General features: G+C 44.2%; 2 protein-coding genes across 3 annotated transcripts; one reads left to right on the top strand and one right to left on the bottom strand.

The window, feature by feature from the left end:
• Positions 1 to 652: 652 nt before the first annotated feature.
• On the top strand, positions 653 to 12,835 carry ptn (pleiotrophin). The gene is made up of 4 exons (XM_071905732.2): positions 653 to 746; positions 1,433 to 1,606; positions 3,574 to 3,735; positions 12,384 to 12,835. Exons 1-4 carry the CDS (start codon positions 653 to 655, stop codon positions 12,437 to 12,439), a joined length of 486 nt encoding a protein of 161 aa, XP_071761833.1. The 3' UTR covers positions 12,440 to 12,835.
• Positions 12,836 to 19,690: 6,855 nt separating this feature from the next.
• On the bottom strand, positions 19,691 to 21,202 carry chrm2a (cholinergic receptor, muscarinic 2a). 2 transcript variants are annotated; one of them, XM_071905694.2, is made up of 2 exons: positions 20,381 to 21,127; positions 19,691 to 20,299 (listed from the first exon to the last, which is right to left on the bottom strand). In XM_071905694.2, the coding sequence occupies exons 1-2, from the start codon at positions 21,038 to 21,040 to the stop codon at positions 19,691 to 19,693; spliced, it is 1,269 nt and encodes a 422-aa protein (XP_071761795.1). In that variant the 5' UTR covers positions 21,041 to 21,127. The 2 variants fall into 2 exon arrangements, with proteins under 2 accessions (XP_071761795.1, XP_071761794.1); XM_071905693.2 differs by having other exon boundaries at positions 19,691 to 21,202.
• Positions 21,203 to 21,712: the final 510 nt, after the last annotated feature.

Here is a 21,712-nt window from a genome sequence, read left to right on the forward strand (position 1 = left end):
CTATTATTCCCCTGGATAACTGGCCAAACGTAGACGATGTGTCATCAAGATATTTCCAGCACAGCTACAATGGAGCTTAATAGCAGAACATTTTCCAGCTAACTGTAAACATCAGGTTTTGGTGTCAGTCCCTCAGAATCAAAGAACAAGCGCTTCTTTCTAGCCATTTTGCACCAACGTTCAACAATAATACAGGAGAAATCCATCATAGAAGAGGCAGAAACACCAGTTCTCCACCCACAGTAGCACAGTAGTATGCAATGCAGGTGCAAGACATGTGTTTTGAGTAAGCGGTGCAACTCTTGCTTTTCCTCAACTAGAAAAACTCTCGCCCTGTTATTGCTATCGCTGCTGCTATCGTTATTGCTCTCTCCACCATCATGATGAAACCCACAGCTGAATGCAAGTTCAGGCACATCCTCTGGGGGTTCAAAAGGCTTTCTTGGAAATCTAGGAAATCACTAACTGAAGTAGAAGATAAGGCAGGTTGAGGAAAAGTGGGCTCACCAAAAAAAGTAAATTGCAACATTTCATCAGAAAATAACTCCTGGACTGCACTGAACTTCATAGATTGATGATATATAACAGTGTAAGAGTAACCAGGGGTAGATTTTTTTTTTTCCTTTAAAGAGTGTGTTCTCTCTCCTTCAGAATGCATGGACAGAAGCAGTGGATGCAGGTGGCCGTGATGGCGCTCCTGGTGCTAACGGCGATGGCAGCCGAAGGAGGCAAGGCTGAGAAACAAGGTGAGTCTCTGCCTCCTTCCACATGATGTAAACTGACACAGCGAGCCAACCATACCATGTGAATGTATATGAATTGTCATCTTGAAATGAGGTAGAATAAAGCAGATCACTCCACTAGTATCAAGCAAATGACATAGCATTTCACAACTTGTCGGTTTAGGAAAAGGGATTCTTATAATTTATATGAACTTTTCCTAAGTGGAATTACATGCTAACACCCCCAGTTGCCTAAATTGACAGGCAGGATTACACTGCAAAAAATGTCTATCTTACCAAGTAATTGTGTCTTATATTTAGTTAAAATCATATTTTTCTTCAAAGATAATTCCATGTGTCTCATATGCACTTCCACTTGTTTCAGGGAATCCACCAGAAGTGTCAATATCTTGAAACAAGGCAAACTAAGGCAGGTCACTCCACTAGTGTAAAGAAGATGGCATTTAATTCAAGAAAATCCTTGAAACTTTGTTGACACAGAAGAATACAATTTTAACACTCAATATTCGATTGAAAAACATGCTGAGATGGATACTTTTTGCAGTGTTGACTTTTAATCAACGGCAGATGCATTTGCAGATTTTTGTTCACATTTTAACTGAAGGATCACAGCTCTGTCTTGGCCCTAACTGTACTTGTGGCGACAGATTTGACCAGCTTACAATATCGGTGTGTATTTGACACTACAGGGAAGAAGGAGCGCAAGTCGGACTGCGGCGAGTGGCAGTGGAGTGTGTGTGTGGCCAATGAAGGGGACTGTGGGCTGGGCACCAGGGAGGGAACGCGCACCGGCACCGACTGCAAGCAGACCATCAAGACCCAGCGCTGCAAGATACCCTGCAACTGGAAGAAGAAGTTCGGAGGTGAAGGAACAGTGTTCAGATGCAGACATTACTGGGCAAAAACACAGAACTAATGGGCTGAGTGGGCTGGAATTTATAAGTTCTGCCTTTAAAACAGGTATTAAATGATGTATTACTTCAGCAGGAATTGACGATTGTTGAAGTTGCCTCCTCCTATATAATATAAGTCTCCCACCCCACTCACCCTTCACATCCCCTTGAACTACGGTGGCCTGGAATGCACACAAACAGTAATGTCCCATTTTCACAATAGAGATGAGTAAGCTAGCTAATTAGAGCAGAGATCCAACAGAAACATCTAGTGAAGAGGTGATATAGCCTATCACCATGCTAAATACTGGAATGACAATACTGCTTTGGCGTTTGCTTTTTGGGCTTGAGAACGAGGCAGTTTGAATAGTTTATGGCTGAGGAGTTTCTGTTCCAAAAGTAAGAGAGTTTTGAAAGCCAGAAATCTCAGCACCTGGCAAAGTAATTGTTGAGTCATTGATATCGATCAACAACTCTATCTCCCCCCTGCAGATACAGTATATTATGGTCATGTTTGTGCAGTAAAAAAAACCTTACTTATTTCCCCTTTAAGATAGGACCTCCTCACTGATCCTAGTGTGGCATCAGATATGATTATGAGAGCCTTGCTAAATAGAGGCCCCGTTTTTTTTTTTTTTTTTTTTTTTACCTATTTCAGTCATTCAGAAATCTTAATCCGAAGACAGGCAGGATTTTTTGAGTATTTATTTGGCTGCAGGGTCGCTGATGAGTCTCTGCGCGCACGTGTACAACCATGATAGCATTGTTGTTTTTTTTTGCTTACTTGTGTGTGACATCTCCAAAGAGAGCGTGGGCCGCCTGCCAAATTCCCAGCAGGCAGCATGAAAGCCCTCTCAGAGACAAATTATAGGTATGGAGGCACATGGTTGCGGCGTTGGATGTTTAGGAAGTCCCTGTAGGATTCCTGCAACAATGGCCCTGTCACTCCCTCTCTCCGCTCTCCATCCCTCCTTCCCTCACCCGTCTCTCCCCTCTCCCCTCCTCTGATGAGCACCCTGGGATCTCGGAGGCGGTGACAGGGGTCCCACGCTTTTTTTTTTTTATGTGAGAGGAAGCCGACGAATGAGTAACGAGTGTCACAGCCACAAGGGAGCCGGGCTGGAGTGGCAACAAAATAATGGAGGGAGATATGAGAGACACGGGCATACACACACTCACACACACACACACACACACACTCACGCACACACTCGTTCAAACATATTTCTATAGCTTCCACCAGCCATTGCTGCTTTTTCCTAGTACGATCCTGCATCCTTTGGGGCCGAGTTTAAAGGGGGGCTAAATTTAATATCAAATGAAGGCCCATATGTGAAATTCATTTCAGGAGGCGCTGAAAACATTTTCACCACCGTTCCGCCAAGATTATATCTGTCCATTATTTCCAGAGTGGACAGCCGTAAAGCTGTTTTGATTAGAATCATCTGTTAGAGGGCTGCAGCATATAGGAGATCATGAGATAAAACATGTTAGGGGCCATCTGCGCCTGCTAGTAAAAGCTGTGCGCATTAATGTTGGTCATGAAGAATCCACAACCTGAAAAGGGGAGTTTAGCAGTGAAGAACTTGTTCTCTACCTGCTCCACTGATCTTTGACAGTCTCCGTGGGTAAGAAACACATGAAAGCCACGTAAATGAGAACCTTTCATCAAACAGCCTGGATGACTCACAACTATTTTCCCCTACAGGCTCCGGGGGGCTTGTTCCGTTGACTGATTGCAGTGGGCCGCCGTTTTAATAACTTCATCCGAGCTGAAATGTGTCATTTTATGTAATTTGCTGCTTGATCAGTCGTATTCAGTCGCCTGCTACGGCCCTTCAGTGCTACTAGGGGAGAGCTGCGCTAAACAAAAGCATCTAATTGAGCGGCTGATTAATTGTTACGGTGTATTCACGTTGGGATCCTTTTCGCTTTAGGGGAATGCAAGTACGACTTCCAGGCTTGGGGGGAGTGCGATCTGGCGACGGGCAAGAAGAACAGGACAGGCGTGCTGAAGCGAGCGCTGATGGACGCGACCTGTGCCACCACTGTCACAGCCACCAAGCCCTGTGGGAAGATCCCCAAGACCAAGCTGCAAGGTATGCTGGGAGGCACAAATATGATGTGTCAACTATGACTGTCACCTGTCAGAATTCGTGACATCCACTGAAATTCTGTTGATAAGCCACCATGTCTTCAAAAATATGTCTGTCAGAGCTCCATTATTTTGACGCTACACATTGTAGAGCAATGCTGTTTTTCCCACGGCGCAGCTGAGGTCATCACGAGCCAAATTCAGGTCAGGCAGGCAGTCACTCAGTCAGTCAGTCAGTCAGATAACGCTTAGTGAGATGTCGCATCACGCTGATGGCGCTGACGCGACCTGTGTGTGCAGTTGACGTTATCAGCGTGGTAGCAGTAGCTATAGCTCCCGGCTCCAAAAAGCTGTGTTTTGTGAAAGCGGAGGACTTTATTGAAACTTTTATGATGCCGTGTTCATGATACTAAGCCCAAGGACACTCAATGTAAATTTGAGCCACCAAGGACAGGGAGCTTTCGAAGTTTAAAAGGCGCATCAACCGGTGAGTATCTGAGAGGCCAGTTGCATGAAAAACTTTAGGTGTCAAACTTAAGTTTGTCCCTTTAGGCAAATAATTCCCTGAGGCCAGGGGTTTCTTCAGGGGCGTTGCATGAAGCCCCTAAAATGATCTCCTGAGCTAACGTTAGAGCTCCACTACCAGCGTTGCGTCGCGTCGTGTTGTCATCAGCGTTGCGTCAACGTGACGTTCTCCCTGCTCCACAGAGTGCGTTGACTTTTGAATGAATTCACCAGAAAACAATCAATTCAACTTTATTTCAATGAGGGAGAACGCATGCGTCAGCCATCGAGAATTGAACCTCGGTGATTTTTTCGCTTGGACGCAGCCATCGGACGCAACGCAGACGCAACGCGAGCAGAGGAGATCTTTCAGTGCTGGTAAAGGAATCATTCCTTCGATGGCGCCCGATGGCTGTAGTGGAGCAGGGCCGTAGTGTTTTACAGTAGTTTCGGCTGTAACAATGCAGTTGAGTCCCTCGTTACCGTGGCAACCCCTCTACGTGACCTGCCGAGGCTCGGCAGAGATTGCTATTATTTTGAAACATCTACAAAACTCACAACTCCCCTTGCAATTTCATCAAAGTTTACATTTTTGTGACACCAAACCATGTCATAGACACTTATTTCATGCGGACTATGTATCATTTGTGTGTACTAGAAACGGACTGGCTGCAAGCTAGCTAATGGTAAAATGCATTGAACAAGCTGCTAACTTGGTGGATTTCAATCTTGCCAACAAGAATGCTGGAAGCATATTTGGCTATCTGGCTGAAGCCTCCTACACATAAAATATAATTTTCTTTGACTGTAATATTAATTAATTTCAAAATAATAGCAATATAAAAATGGCACAAATACTTAAGAGACCATGGGAGGCCCTCATGTTATTACTTGAATGCCCTGTGCCACTTCTTGCCCTAATCCACACGTGAGTTTCAAATCTATTTGACACTGAACAGATAAATGGTGCAGATTTGGTAGAGGGCTCCCTCTAGTGCCATCAATGTAAAACTACATTTATTGTCTGCATTGTGTGTAGATGCACATTTTCGCCTGTAAAGTAAGTACACAATTGCTTTTCTGCAAACAAGTGCCATCTGAGTAGAGACATCAGAAAAAAAACTGTTGCAATGAAAGATTTATTTAAAAAAACTCAATCCGATCTAATCTAATCTAATTCTCGTGTGATTAAAGTTCTTCTCTGTAGGTAGTGACAGTCTTTAGCCTACTCTTTTTCAACAAAAATCAGCATTGTGCCTCAATTGAAAAATCAACAGCCTAAATAAACAAAATAGGCCTTATCTATAGAGTATTGGTTATCAGAAGCATTTTTCTGCAGAGAATCAACAACGCAAATGTCCTGCTGATTGACGGAATTAATTCAGTGGTCACGGAATATAGAATGTCATCGCCATAATCAGTGTAGTGGTATATATTGAAGTGGTTGAGCACCCCCCCCCCCGCCCCCCCTCCCAAAAAAAAAGAAAAAAAAAAGAAGGTTAGCATTTTTCCCACAGTGCAGCCGAGGGCATCATTAGGCAAATTCAGGTCAGGGAATCAGTCAGTCACTCAGTCAGTCAGTCAGTCAGGTAACACTTAGTGAGATGATGCGCTTCGTCAGATGGCCTCTAGAGGGCGTTTTTGACTGTGAGATGCAGTGTTTCCCATACAGAAGCACAAAATCAAAAGTTGCTCACTGTATAGAAATGGATCTAAATCGTTTAAGGTTACCTTGTGGTATTTAAGTAACGTTAGTGGAATTAGGTCATTTAACCGTGTCGCAGTGCTTCAGTGCATAGAATTGAACACACGCCGTGGGTCTGTACAGGATCTGTGCTTGTTCAAGTGAAGAAGCAAGAACACGGCCTGGACATTATTAAACCTCCTTTAGCTGCCCAACAAGTCTGAATTCCTCATGGGCTTTGTTGCAAATGTAAGCTAGTTGGATTTGTTGAAATACAAACCAGCCTCACTCCCTTGGTGCAGCTCGTGGCCATTTTGGACCAGTTTAATAGGTGGAAATGTTTGCATTTACACTCCAAACAGTTACAGTACATTAAATTATATTGGTTTGGCTCAGAAGCAAACTACTGATATAAGGAGGAACGGTCCACTACTTCTCCTTACAATGTCAAATAATTGTAAACAGTTACAGGGAATGTTAAATTAGTTGGTTTGTTTAATTAATTGTAGCTAAAGGGGTGTTTACATCTTGGGTGCTTATAATCTTCTTTCTGTTTCCTTAGTTGAATTACTGATCTTCCTGCTAACCAACATGTTTTTATATTTTGTGCTGTTTTTTTCTGAAAATCAAAGGCAAGGATCTCTGAGGGTGTTAATTTTTTTATTTCAGTTTATTTAGCCAGAAATAAGACACGGGTTAAAATCTGACATGGACACAAATAAGAGAGTGTTGGATGAGAAAATGAATGTTTCTGGAGTTATACAATTAAATGACAGCAACAATAAAAGGTGTATTTTTCAGTTAATGTTTTCTACCCTGTGATTTGCCTATAAAGTGCGATACAAGTGCGAAACCCTATTCAATTTCTATGAGTAACGCAATAAATCAACATTTTCTGCTTCGTCTTCGCTCTAATAAGTTATGTGAAATGTATATGGTGTCAATAATTTTTCGTTACCTTTTCGCAGTTGTCAAACAACAGCAGGATCATGAAAATGTATGTTTTCTTCTCAAAATGCTAACATGACTCCTGTCTTGAACAGAAGTTTTCTAGCTTGTTAGCATTGTGGCTTCCAGATAATTCAATTATAATGATCCTGCAGTTGTTTGACAGCTGTGAAAAGGTTATGGACAATTAACAACAGCATACATTTCACATAACTTATTAGAACACAGAAAAAGAACCATAGAAAATGTTGATTTATTGTTTTGAATAGGGTTTCGCACATTTGAAATGTCATTCCCTTCTTATCCATTGATAGTTAAAAATTATAGTGTAACTTAAGTGGATATTTTTCTTGTCCATTGCCACGTCAGACTGATTGCATCTCGCTGAATCAAACCCTTTTAAATGATTTAATCTTTGTTCATATTCAGTCCACCAACAATGCAGTGGAAATTAACTTAATGTCAGTGCTGAGACGGTGTGCAGTGTGAAAGCACAGGTCAACAGGTTAACTCACTATTCAGCTGTAATTGCATGCTTTGAACTCAGTTCTTGTTGTTGTTTTTTTTTGCCACATTTTGCGAAATGGGCAGTTAAAGGTCATGAAAACACCTGGGGTGACACCTGATTTCAACTAATGGGAGAATATTAAGAACAAATTGGAGTATTTTGAATATATTACCATCTGCTAGGAGAGATTGGTGTGCAGCTTGTGGCTGAAACCGCTTTAATATACTCTAGACGCTGGTGATAAGACAGGCCCTGATTCATTTCAAGTGAGCAAACCCCCTCTGTCAATTTTGTAAACAAGGGTGCAATTGACTCACTGCGAATGTCCCATTGTCCAAACAGGATTATATAGAGTGCAGAATTACTGCCAATGGTCGTAAACTGTGTTCTTATCACACGCAGCAGACGACATGTATGCACACGAGCTTTGCTTAACCTCTCTATCGCTTGATCAAACAAACCACAGTCAGATAAAACCCCAAATTGGAGCGATAAGGCGATATTCAATTTCAGTATTCCCCAAGTCGTCTCTTGGCTTTCTGTGACTACAGTGTGTCTACTGTAGCACTGGCAAACTCTAACACGCCTGTCTGCTCTACTGTTTGTTTTAAGATTTCATGCCAAACTACATTTGACTTTCAAAGGGGGGGATCTGCTAAATTTTTCACTCACCAGCCCATCATTAATGCATTCTGACAGGATGTTCCTTAAGTACGATGAGCAGCTCACTGCACTTGCCATCTTTAATTCCTCCTGCTATTCAGCTGATATACAACATGCCAGTGTTAAACCCTACAGTATACATATATACATCTCATCTGCACGTATGGGAACATTTTGAACAATCTGTGCGTGTTGGAGAGTAGGTTTTTACGGTGTTGGATAAAGAGTAGGAGGGGAGAAATCGGGGTGATTTAGGTGCCGCTGAGTGACAGTAATCTGTCATTTCAGAGAGTGTGACGAACAGCATTTGCGGCGCCGACTGACGCTGTGATGTCAGGGTCTTATTTGGGTGACAAACACAGAGGGCTCGATGACAGGTACAGATACACAAACCATTCTGTCCTTGCTCTCCGTTTCTTGGCTGGTGTCGTGAGTATAATAGTGCGAATGTACGGAAACTGTTACAGTTAGGCCAGATTTGCGCGTTTAATTGACAGTGGGCACCCTTCTGCTGCTACTGGTAATTATCTGCACCGTTACTATATCCTATGGCATAAAAAAAGCCAAGAAAAGCCTATTAGGGTGTCACATGTAGGGAAAATTAAAATCCCATTAGAGACGGAATAAATGCACGTGCATTTTGGCGGCAGAATCAGAGGAAGGTCTTGTGCTTTATTTTCTCTCATTTTTTTAAAAATAAATTTCGATCTTCACGCTTGATTCTGCATGTACGTGTGCATTATGTATCGGTGTAGAATATGCGGTTTACATACTTAAAATATCTTTGCATGTCATTTGTGGGTGCAGATGTTTACGTGTGCATACGAGTGGAACGCGAGCGTACGGTTGGCAGCCAGGCGTGCGGCCGCTGTGTAGCGCATCAATTCTAATGAAGGCCGGACGCGTTGATTCACAGCGACAGCCCTAGGGGGAGTGAGAGCCGAGGCCAAAAGGAGAGAGAGAGAGAGAGAGAGCAGAGCGCGGATGACAGTGGCCGAGATGAAGGGAGACAGCCGGGAAGAGAGAGAGAGACACTGCTATCGGAGCGAGGTGTGATTCCCCGTGTCTGCCAGTGGGGAGATAAGCTCCAGGAGGCAGAGGGGTTACTGGGGGGGAAAAGAGAGTCCGAGTGGCGGTGGTGGTACACTGCAAAAAAAATCATTTCATTTAGTCTATTATTGAGTCCTAGAATCGTAATTTTCTTAAAATAAGTGAAAAAATCTGCCAGTGGCGTTAGATAATTTCACTTGTTTCCAATGCAAATCAACTTGTTTCAAGAATTTTGTAGAATCAGGTGTCATTTTCTTGATAGCAGTGCAGTGATCTGCCTTATTCTGACTTGTTTCAAGATGCTCATGACACTCATTTCTAGAAAATTCCTGAAACAAGTGAAACTGCATTGGAAACAAGTGTTAAAAACGAGTTATCTAACCTCATTGGCAGAATTTTTTCTCTTGCTTTAAGAAAAATAAGATTTGAACTCTGAATATGAGACTAAATGGCTTGTTAAGATGGATGTTTTTTTGCAGTGTAGTGGGAGAGGAAGGGGTACAGTACATGTTTTCTGTGTGTGTCAGGGGATGGCAGGTAAAGCCACAGCAGCCAGATCAGAGGGCTTGTGAGGAGAGAGAAGAGGCTATCTCTAGGCTGGGGGGGTGGGAGGGGGGGGGGGGGGGGGGGGCACGATCTGCCGGGCCAAAATCTGCAATTTGGAGCAGCCACCTTGGGTTCGGGAGATAGGCTTTTCCCCCTGACTGCCGCAGGTTGCTGTGATGGGAGGCAGCGTCTGTCATTTGCAGATTCTGCAGGAGACAATGCTAAGAGGCGCCTGGGGAGCGATCTGAGACTCAGAGTTGCGTGTCTTTCCTGTCTAGCCCAGGTGAAACGCGCACCCCGCGGAGTGAAAGAGAGAGGGAGGAGGGAGGGCGGTGGGAGAACAAAGAGTGATAGAAATGAAACATTATGAATACCTGTAGAAACCTCCCCGGTCCCCTTCCTCTGTTTCCGCAGAGCAGGAGCCAGACTCACATGGGGGAGGGGGGGGGGGGGGGGAGCGTTTTGGATGCCAGAGCTGATTCGCGGGTAAACAAAAGGCTTTACAGAGAGAATGTCTGGCATCTTTCAATTGGTTTGGAGGTACAGTGTTTGCGTCGTTCCCGCCAGACGGACAGGTAGTGTTACTCTGCCCTTTGGATGCAAGGGAGTCATTCAGAGCCAGACACAGTATCATTACACTGGAGCAGGTTCTCGACATCTGGGCTGGAGAAAAGGCAACGCTGGTCTGATTATGAGTCTGTGTCAGAGGCAAAGTGGAGAGAGAGAGAGAGAGAGAGAGAGAGAGAGGAGTGTAGTGCGATGTGCCAATGCAGCAGAAAGTACTCCAGCATGGCGTGAGAGTTCCCGTCTCGTCTCGTCGTCGGAGCTAACAGAGAGAGAAAACGCTGTTTCTCCCTCTCTCTCCCCGGGGAGCAGAATATGCTGACAGAAACAACAGGGAGGGGAAAAAAAAGAAAAAAAAAAGAAAAAACATTCCAACAAATGAAAACAAGCAAACAAATGGAATGGAAGAGCAATTTCCGTATTTGCATGGGCGCCCGTACGTCAAAGCCCTAACGCCCGTGGAAGTTTGCAACTGAGGTGACAAGAGCAGATTTCCAAGATTTCCTCGCTGCGCTCGTTCAGAAGGTTAAGAGGTCGATCCTCAGCTGAAATCTCATTGGCTGAGCGTATCTTGTAGCTGTTCCAGTTGCTTACCGACATTTCATTAGAGGATTTGCAAGGTGTCCTTTCAACATAATCCATTCATATAAAAATTTATTCAGGATTGAAGAAGTATTGATAGGCCTTTCATATTGTATATGATAACATTATATCTCTTTTAAGAGACGCTAACCCTAACCCTAAAGACAACGGTCAGTGTTTTTTTTTTTTGTAATCTAATATTGTATTACTTTTATTTTACATGATTTGGATTCAGAAAAGTGACACATATACGTTTTTGATATATAATATCAACATTTTCTTCAGATCTATGCTGATATCTTTTGCTGTGAAACCATGACAATGAAAGCACATCACGATGTTGAGAAGTCTTTCACTTGGATGAAGTGGGCTGAGCAGTGAGCCACAACAAAAGTAATGTGGGAGGATCTCAATTTAGTGGCAAGTAGGAACTTGCTTTGGATCAGGTACAGTCTGAACAAACAGGTGTTGATTAGCCAAGTTGACATCTCTGTTCTTCAGATGCCCACAGAACGCATCATTTCATAAGCTGAGAGGCTTACTGGAGGAAAACTGTACTTATTTAGAGATTAATTACTCCTTTTTGTTGTCTGCTGTCCCTTATGGGCTTCCTCACTTTCTGCCAAGCACCTAAGAAATATAAATAGAGACACAGAGGAGCATATGGAAATACGATAGATGGAGATAAGTGGAGAATCACTGAAGTACAGACAGGTTTGATTGACAGGGGAGAAAAGACTGTCTGCATGTATGATGATGCATCTGACAGATATATTATGTGTGTGCATACTGAGGGCTGATATCTAAATGCTGTTTCAGAGGCTTTTCCACTCTGCCAAAAATACAATTCTGGGGGAAAATACTGAATACTTGTCATTTTTTGGCATGAATATCAGCACAAAATATCGTCAATCAGAGACTGCAACCCAACAATATCACTATAGGTATCGTCCTTCAAAATCCCATATCAATAGATCCCTAGTGCACACACAGGCATGCATTCAGACAGAGAGAAAGACAAGAAGGCAGACAGCTTGACTGAGAGACAGACCGTCGCACACAGAGAAACAGATTCACACAAACCGCCCAACAGATTGACAGTCCCACAAACAGCAGGCCAGCCAAACCTAGATGGAGGTTGCGCTCTCCTCCTGCTCACCAGAGCGGAGAGGCCGCGCAGCAGAAAGCGACGCCATGGACTGTGGCGTCTGTCATGGCTGCCAGCTACCAAACCCACTGTTGTGGGAAGGTGATAAAACAGTTTTTCCTGTATGGCGCACGCCGAGCCACCAAATCAACCCCCTCCGGCCGCCAGCAGCAGGCTCTGCTCGTGAAGCGGGGACAGAGGGGTGGGGTGGGGGTGGGGCTGCTGCCTGCGGTGATTGCAGTGTCACCGCACCGCAACCTGCGCTCTAGGTGGCAGAAAACATCAATTAAAACCCATATGGTTGATTATTATAATCGAGAGAGGAGCGCGGATGCTGTTCGCGGCGTACTGCAAAGAAAAGGGGTTTGTTTGTTTTCAAAGGCCTCACCGCTGGCAGGGAAATTGTCAAAGTAAATAGCGTGGGTTGTAACCTTTTTTGTGTATCTGTTCTCGCAGACTCAAAGAAGCAGAAGAAGGAAGGGAAGAAGCGGGAGCGCACCCCGATGGACTGATGATGCTGTTTGTCCCAGGGAGGAAGAAGAAGAGGGTGGCGAGGCGTAAACTGCCCTAATTCAACACGGTTCCTCTTCGTGTGTCCTGTAGGTCGACAGTAGGAGCCTATAGCGTTGACAAAACCAGTGGAAAAAAAAAATGACTTGTAGTGACAATGTGTTTTATTTTTTCTTCTTCCTAGTACCTGATAAGAAACAATTTGTACGTTGCGATAGGAGATATAATACTCAGTGGTACGAATAATGAATATGGAAAGGATGTGTTTACTAGTGTTCTGACCTAATGATGTTATTTCTAGGATTATTTTCTCAAGAACAAATTGGATAGGATTTGTATTGCTATTGCATAGCCTAACTCTAATTTGGAGAGCTCTTTGGTCCATGTCCCGACTTAATGAAGCAGTTTGTTAAAAGTGAAGCTCTAAACATCTTCGCTTAATTCATTTGAACAAAAAGTTTTTGAAATGGCTGAAGTTCATGGTAAGATTTTTTTCCCATCATTTTGTAGTATATGGCATTTTTTTCTCCTGTTTCCAATGAGAATAAATATAGCCTGTTATCTGGAGACTGCATAATAGCGACTGTATATGTGTACAAACTGTAACTGTTCGTTAGAGTTTGTTGTCCTCCTGCTGCTCTGTTGTACCTCACTTTATATCCAGTCATTTTTACTCTCCAGGTCCCGCCTGTATGACATGAAAGTCCTGACATTGTAGTCTTCAACTGGAGTTAACATTCCCCTTTTTTCCTATTACATTCCCAACAAAAAAACAATAAAGGTAGAAAAGATGGCCAGAGCATTCGTCTTTTCCCCTGTGCACGTGCCTCACACAGTCAAATCCACCAGTGTTTTCAAACACATTTCATAGATTTTTATTTGAATTTCTTTCTGAGAGAGTATGGCACAATGTAACCACTCGATGCAGTTCATCTTACAGTGTCATAGGTGGCCAGTGATAGTAACACTCAGATTCATTGTCCAGAACAAATAATCAATCAAGAATGCATCAAAAGGAAATCAATACCATTGTTACTGTACAGGGAATATTATAGTGGGGGAAGGGGTAGGGGATAAAGGAGGGATTCTGGGGGGGAACATTCAGATAGTAGCTATTAAACACGTGTATGTACATTTCAACTGTACCGCATCCGAATTACATATAATGTATATCATATAGATATATACAATGCAAACAATAGACTCTTAAAAGACTTTTTTTTTTCCTATTGCATGAGGAGCCACAAGCCACAGTGAGTGAAAACACAATGAGCATCTACATACTTAAGCAACTGAAAAGATGAACACCTTGTATGTACATTTGACACTTGCAGCAGGCTACTGAAGTATTATTCTTTTTTTTCTGTATTCTACGTGTCCATCATGAGTCCAGGTGGGTCAAAGAGCTCAACCCTCAACACTTTGGTCGCTCCACGAATCCCCAAGATGTCTTGTTAAAATTGCAGGAGTGATAAAGTGTGTCCAGTGAGATAGCTGGTGCCCAGTTTCTCCCCGAGGTGAGTGCGAGCCTCACCCCTTTATTTACAGGTTAAATCAAAATGAAAGTATAATAAATATTATTCCGTCTAGGCCTTTTGCACCACAGTGTAACTAGTTTTACCTCCCCCCCCCCCCCCCCCCCCTCCAGGTATCCAGGTTTGCTTTTTTTCCTCCTTTCTGTCTGCAAAAGCCTTAAAGTCCCATGGAACGTTTTCCCAATGTTGAAAAGTTTGGATCCAGTCACACAATTTACAAGGCAGTGATTCATTTCTTAGCAAATGATGCCCTCAGAAATGCAAATATATATATATATTTATACCTTATACTTTCATAATCTTATCTGTCAAACACAGCTTTATATATCTCCATATTTCTTCAATAAACATCTCTAATTTCAGACAAAAAAACAAACAAAAACTTGTCTTCTAACATCTTCTAATTTGTAATACTACTTTTGTACAACGATAAAAGAAACAGAGATTTATAAAACGTGATAGAAAATGTACAGTATAATGATCGGAGTGTTTGTATGAATTCCAGTACCACGCATCGCTGTGTCGAAGTGAGTCTTTGGAAGCCTGTTGCTATTGAAAGACTGTTGAAGGAGGGAATACAGATCGACAGTCACACTGTGTGCCTCTTCCCTGATGTGTGCCTTGTGTTTTCATGAACATGATATTTTTACAAGTGTGCCATCTGATGCCTTCATGCCGAGGTTGCCTTGTAGAAAAATAAAACAAAGCACACTCACCGTACTGTATGACGCTCGCACACAGGCACGCGCGCACACACACACACACACACACACAAACGGCAACACACTGAAATATAAGACACAGACACATAGGGGTTGCACAGTCAAGCACAATTTCCCACACACATAAAGACAAATGTGCATGCATGTTCACACACATGCGTGCAGAGATACACACACACGCTCTCTCTCTCTCTCTCTCTCTCTCTCTCTCTCTCACACACACACACACACACACGCACACCTAATGTATGAAAAATCAACCAAATCAGCCCTCTTTGCCTCCAGGGTAATATGGTAATAAGTCACAACCTACTGTATAATGTATAGGTTTTGCTAAATTTGTTTCAAAGGTTTTCAAAATGAGATGATGATTTTCGATTGTTCAGTCTCAAAACTTTTATTGCCTCTACAGTCTGGCTATGAGGATGAGAACTACAGCAGTAGGAGCTCAGAGCTGAGAAACAACACCCCAAAAAAAAAAAAGTTCTCTTTGATAAGCACCACGCTGCAGCGCCACCGAACTGCAGCGCCGTCTACATCGCTCAGCGCAGACACACTGTATGGACGCACGAGCAAATTTAAGATAAAAGAGCAATTTGTGTTTATGTCATTCTGGGTAAGGCACTTCAAATTGCTCCGTACAATCTGGCGATATATTTTCCGTCTCAGATAAAATTCCCACAACGCCTGGCCGTAAAACCGTAGCAGCAGAGTCCACAGATGCTTAATTTGCAAGCTATCATCCTAATTAACTACTGTTCTACTTTAAATGCCATAGAATACTAACAGCAACGATTTAAATATATTACAGGTGCTACTGTCCACTACTTCTGCATGGCTGCTGCAACTACAACAGAAGATTCTACTCCACTACAGACATGGCAGATTACTCCTACGCTAAGAGTGAAAGCAGAGAAACCCTAAATCTGAGGTCGTCTCTGATAAACGTTACGTGTCATATGTTCTCCGTAAAAGGAGTTTAGCCCTTTGACATAAGCCGTGTGAAGAGGAGCCCAGCTAGCTCTGACGGCACATTATGATCTGTTGATTACCATAGAGACATGTTTATGTCTAGCCACTGACAGATGAACATGGTCATCTTGGATAATGTGCGTGAACATGCCATTGGAACGCACCTGAATGCAGAAAATGTGAAATGTACGCTCGTACGTACTGAGACGGAGCCAAGTGATGAACACAAAAGCACAAGCGCAAGAGCCACACGAGAGCGAGACGCAATAAAACCAACAGGAGGGACGGTAAACAGCACCGTGTCGCGCCGTGTTTACACCAGAGCGCGAGTTTCGTCTGGGACGGTCGAAATTCCTGCGGCAAACCCTTGGCTGACCCGCCGAGAACGGCTGACACTTCTCCAAACATGGTCCACATGCGGCGTGATCCTCGAGGGCCTGCTGTGGATTTTGTCACTGACAGACCCCCACACCACCCCCTCCCATCCCCCCCCCCGGTAACCATGACTACAAAGGCAAGCTTATCTGTGTCGTACAAAGTGTACACCTTGGGGGCTATCAGCCGGCTCCCTGCCTTTGCATGCGTGACAGCCGTTCTCTTTGACTCGCTGTCACCGAACGGTACTCTCTCTCGTTCTATCATAAACCCCATTCTCTCGCATTCCCCCGGCCCGCCTTTCCCCCCCCCCTCCTCCTCCCTGATTCACTTTCCATCACAAAAGACAAAGCCTGAGCAGGAATATCTTTTTGTTCTCATCTGTTCAATAGCTTGTCAAGGGGAGGGAATGGGAAGGGGGGGCGAAACGGTACGCGAGAATGCTGCTCTCGATGCTGAAAGTGCATCTCGCCAAGATGACCGCCACTTTGTTAGATGCGTCTCGCCCCCCTCCCCCCCGTCTCTCTCTCTCCAGAGGTGATAAACTGCCATCGCTTTCCGTCAAACACCCCACCGGCTGCTCAGACCGGGACCCCTGGACCACCAGTTCTGCTGGGGGGGCCACTTAACTCCCCTGCTGGTATCACTCACACGACAGCTTAGCGGAGATTAATCAGATATTCTGGGAAGGCTCTTACCCACTACTGAGATGTGTGACAGATGACAGACAGACATGGCTCCACTTATCACCGTGACGAATGGTTGGATGTTGAACTTGGATGGATGCCTCAGTTCCCGCTGAGACTGCTGGGATAGATACGCACGGACCGCTTGGGTACAGCAGCGTGCAGCTACGGATGCATCCAGTCCTTTTTGATGTGCGTGTTATTATTACATAGTTCTTTTATTTTTTTTTTTACCATTTTACCTTACGCTGACAGCAAAGAGTCAAAATGTAAATGTCGAATGCGGTAGCTTAATGCAAAATTAATGCTCAGATTTGTTCCGGCGACAATCTAAAAATACAAGGTTTGAATCTATGAGTGCGAGCAGGAGCGAGGGCAAAATGAGAGCAGAAGAAAGAGAGAATGAATAATGGAGTGAGCTAATGAATGCACATGTGATATACGTTGCATTCATGAACTCACATATGAGGTATGGGACTATAACGGGATCGGATTGAGTTGGGGACTAAGTGGGACAGGGGTGTGTAGCACAAGCTGAGCGTGTAATGGGCAATCTTTAATCTCAAATGTAGGTGTTCCACATCATCTCATAATCTGATCAGGCTCATGGTGAGTTTTCATTATAGCATCTGTCCCAGATCTCTCTTTAAGGAGACAGCCTTGAGGATCTATTCAGTGCGGGCGTAATTCTCTGTAAAGCCCCCCTACCAGCCACCGTGGCAACCTCCTGATAGCAAACGCTGCTACATATTCATTGCTCCAATTGGTGAGCATACATTAATGCAACTGAGAATTGTCTGAAGTTGAAATGACAGATGAAACGCACGGCTACGCACATAATGTGGCACAGTAAATGGATATTTTCTCATTCCTCTAAATTATTACCGTAAAATAAGCACCATGAATAGTTAATCTTAATACAAAAAAAACCCAACATGATGACTTGTATGGAATTAATTCTATCACACGTGCGTCTCAAATTGAAATGGAGGTGGGTTACAGTAAAGACATGGAAATAGCCCTTATTTAAATCACAAGGTTGTGGCCTGTGATTAGAAGTAAACTCCATTCTTGGAGCGCACAAACACACGCGGTTGTCGGCACACACACACACACACACACACATGAACACGCTCATACACAAGCACACAGGAGCGCACGCACACACACACACACACACACACACACTCATGCACACTTTGTGGGGTTTTCACAGTCATTGTCTGTACAGTGCAGTACAGTACATGCTGTGACAACAAATCAATCCACTAATCAACGGGATCAAATGAAGTCTCCCACACATCCACAGGAAAGCGTAAGTTACCCTCCTATAGAACGCAATAAGCTCTGAGCTCCGACCACCTGTTTCCCTCTGAATAGCGGATAACTCGACTCCAAACGTATAAATATCTTAATAGTCACTATGAAAGAAACATCAGACACGCTGTCAGCAGTTGTACGCAGGAGCTGAAATGAAATGAAACTAGTGGCAAATCAAAGAGTGTGACTGAACAATCTCATGTCACATTTTTCTATGTTTATTTAGTCATGACTTTCTTTTTGTTTGAATTTTAATGTTTTGGCGCATTCTCTGTTATGATGCATGACAGGATGTATTCAGTGAGATGCTAAATATTCTCTTTTAAAGCTGCACTAGGGACAATTTTGATGTAAACATACATCTGTCTTATCAACCTAAATCACAAAGTGGGACTGCATTTTAGAGCGTCCCATCCGCACTAATTGAAACCCCATAGAATCCTCCTATTTGCTCAATTGAAGTTCTGGTATCAGGTCAAAACGCCTCACAGAAAGTGATGAATCAGTGAGCAAAACACAAACCAGTGTCAGATCTTCTCTTGTTTTGGTTTGCTGACATCACTGCACATTTGATGCATGCTTTCTGGATATTAAAGTTAAACATTTTCAAACAGCTGCCTCTCGCTGCCGGCTGGAGCCGCCAATGTGCAAAGTTACCTAGTGCAGCTTTAATATAATATCCCATTATGTATTGACGGCAACTCTTTCCCATGGGCGCTCGCTCATCCCTGTAGATGGGATTGCTTCCAGCCATGATGTGACCACGCCAGAGGCAATCGAGACAAGCTGCCCCACTTTCCATCACACAGGCGGAAAGTGCCACCGGCGAGCGGCGTCAGCTTACACCGGGGAACGTGTCCTTGAGCTGAAGTTACCGCCGTTCATCTTGATCGAGGGGGATTGTCCAATCACACAGGATCGTCAAACGATCAACAGCATGGGCAGACACAGACAGACAGACAGACAGACAGGAAAGTAGGCAGGCAGAGGGGCACACATGGGTACACACACATGCACGCACACACACAAACACGCACGCACACACACAAATGAGTATACACTGATATGTACAGTTATCTACAGGTATCATCACTGAACTTCAAACTTTTGAGGTTTGTGAATTCAGTCAGCCCTATTTTCCCATTGAATTTTTCTTGTGTTTCTATACAGTGCAGCTCTCTCTACGCTCTTTTGTCTTTTTGATTTTCTTCAATCTCTTCTGCGGTTCACTGTTGCTCCCAAGGGTTGCATTACGCAGCCTCATTTTTTTTTTCCCCCTCGGCTTATAACTCAACTCTGAATATTTCAAAAGCAACTGTCAATATTCTGCCTTCCCTTTCTGCACTGCTTCTGCACAACTCATCTCAATACAACTGGCATCAGTTGAATTTGTGTAAAGTGCTACAACCGGTTATTGAGAGAGAAATTGGAAATTAATGATAAATGAGGGAAAGTAATGTCAAATGCTCTCTCGCTATCTTTATATCGCAAACATCTCTCACAATCAGACACATACAAACACACATGCACACATGGATGCACGCACACATACACACACACGCACGCACACATACATACACGTACACACACAACATGCACACAGTCAACTCACACTTAAACTTGTCTCCCGAAGTGACACATATTTATCTGGCTGACCTAATATTTCTGTATTGGCAGAGGAGAAGATGCTTGAATGTCTTTTTAAATGTGACGTTGCACAGAGCGTAGCAGGCTGGGTTGATGGTGCTGTTGATGTAGCACAGCCAGTAGCCAATAGTCCACACTGTGTTGGGGATGCAGCTGGAGCAGAAGGTGTTGATCAGCACCATCACGTTATAGGGAGTCCAGGTGGCCACGAAAGCCACCAGGATGGCCATGATGGTGCGGGTCACTTTTTTCTCCCGTGACGGCGCCGCTTTCTTCTTCTTGTTCGGCGGCTGCTTGGTCATCTTCACAATCTTCCGCGCCACGTGGTTCTGCCGCTCCGTGGCCGGGACGATCTCAACAGTAGCGTTGGAGGGTGTGTAGCAGTCACCCTTGGGCGATTTAGTCTTGATCTTGATGCAGGTCAGCTTGGAGCCCCCCGCCTTGGCCCGCTGGCGTGGGAGCGGCTGGCTGGGCTCGGCGCTGGAGTTGGCCCTGGAGGGCACCGCCTCCTCGTCCTTCTGGTTGGACGCGGCCACGCTGCCGGACGTTGAGTCATTGGAGCTCTCCTTCTCCTCTCCGGGGGCGCAGTTCTCCCTCGCCGCCTCCTCGCCCTCGGTCTCGCCCTCTGCAGTAGTCGAGGACGGCCCCTTGCCGTTCTGCAGTTTTCCATCGTGCTGGTTAGCCACGTCGTCGGTGTTCTGGGTCTGGCAGCGCTCTGTGTCTTCCCCTGGCACATTGTTGTTGTTGGGTTTAGGTGTGTTGTTCCTCCCCTGGCCAGGGGATACGGGCTCTGGATTGGCCCCTGATGGCTTCCGGTTGTCCTTCTTCACGCGGCTCTTGCTCGCTCTGGAGATCTGCCAGTAGAGCACAATCATGATGATGACGGGCAGGTAGAAGGCGGCGATGGCTGTGCCAAAAGTGACAGCCGCATTGGAGAAGAACTGGATGTAGCACTCCCTTTCAGGCACTGTCCGCCCACCAACAATGAACTGCCAGAAGAGGATGGCTGGCGCCCAGAGGATGAAGGACAGAACCCAGGCTGCGGCAATCATCATTCCTGCCATCTTGGTGGTCCGTTTGACAGGGTAGCTGAGGGGCTTAGTGACACAGAAGTATCTGTCAAAGCTTATGATGAGAAGATTCATGACAGATGCATTGCTGACAACATAGTCCAGGGCTAACCACAAGTCGCACACCACCGGCCCGAGGGGCCAGTACCCTATCACTATGTAGACTGTATACAAGTTCATAGAGCACAGTCCAATAATTAGGTCAGCGCATGCGAGGCTGAATAAAAAATAGTTGTTGACAGTCTGTAGGTTCCTATTAACTTTGATGGAAAGCATGACCAGGATATTTCCAATGACCGTAACCAAACTGAGGGAACCAGCCACCAACACGATGAACACCACCTCCACAGTCTTGTAGGCGCTTTCGCTCTCTTCCACAACTTCTGTTTCATTGCCTTCAGAGGCATTCCAGTAGGTGAAATTGAATACATCCATGGCATTTGGTCTTTTGTTTCCGTCTCCTATTCAGATGGAACCTACAAAAGAGAACAAAAGAGAAGAGAAGATTGGTAATGTGTTGATAAAACATGGCCGTAGAAGCTTTTGGCAGTTTATTGTCATTTTGACACTTTTGAGTGGCAGGTATAAGGTCATTTCTAAAGTACAATGTGTTGTCATGGTTTAAAAAATTGAAATTAGGGAAAATGAAAAGAGAATTTAAATGGATATGACAAAATTGCATTGGGCAATCAATGAATATTCTACCATTAACATACTATGTTATAAAGTAATTTTCAATCAAGTGTCAATGAAATATTTTAATATAACAACAGATACAATGCCACCTTTCCACTTGTGGAATAGTGTGAGGGGGATTCATAATTTATTAGTAGACAGCTAAAGTTCATTCTATAAAAAATAATTCCTTGCTGAACGGGTCAGTCTCTGAATAGTGTAATCATTTCTGCGTTACATCGGGTATTAGCTCTTCTAAAAGCAATTCACCAA

This window comes from Centroberyx gerrardi, chromosome 24 (genome assembly GCF_048128805.1).
Source record: "Centroberyx gerrardi isolate f3 chromosome 24, fCenGer3.hap1.cur.20231027, whole genome shotgun sequence".
NCBI classification, from domain to species: Eukaryota; Metazoa; Chordata; class Actinopteri; order Beryciformes; family Berycidae; genus Centroberyx; species Centroberyx gerrardi.

Coding starts and splice junctions, on each gene's coding strand:
- chrm2a (XM_071905693.2), bottom strand. CDS start 21,199: ATGGATGTATTCAATTTCACCTACTGGAATGCCTCTGAAGGCAATGAA.
- ptn (XM_071905732.2), top strand. CDS start 653: ATGCATGGACAGAAGCAGTGGATGCAGGTGGCCGTGATGGCGCTCCTG. Junction 747..1,432: donor AGGCAAGGCTGAGAAACAAG/GTGAGTCTCTGC, acceptor TTGACACTACAG/GGAAGAAGGAGCGCAAGTCG. Junction 1,607..3,573: donor CTGGAAGAAGAAGTTCGGAG/GTGAAGGAACAG, acceptor TTTTCGCTTTAG/GGGAATGCAAGTACGACTTC.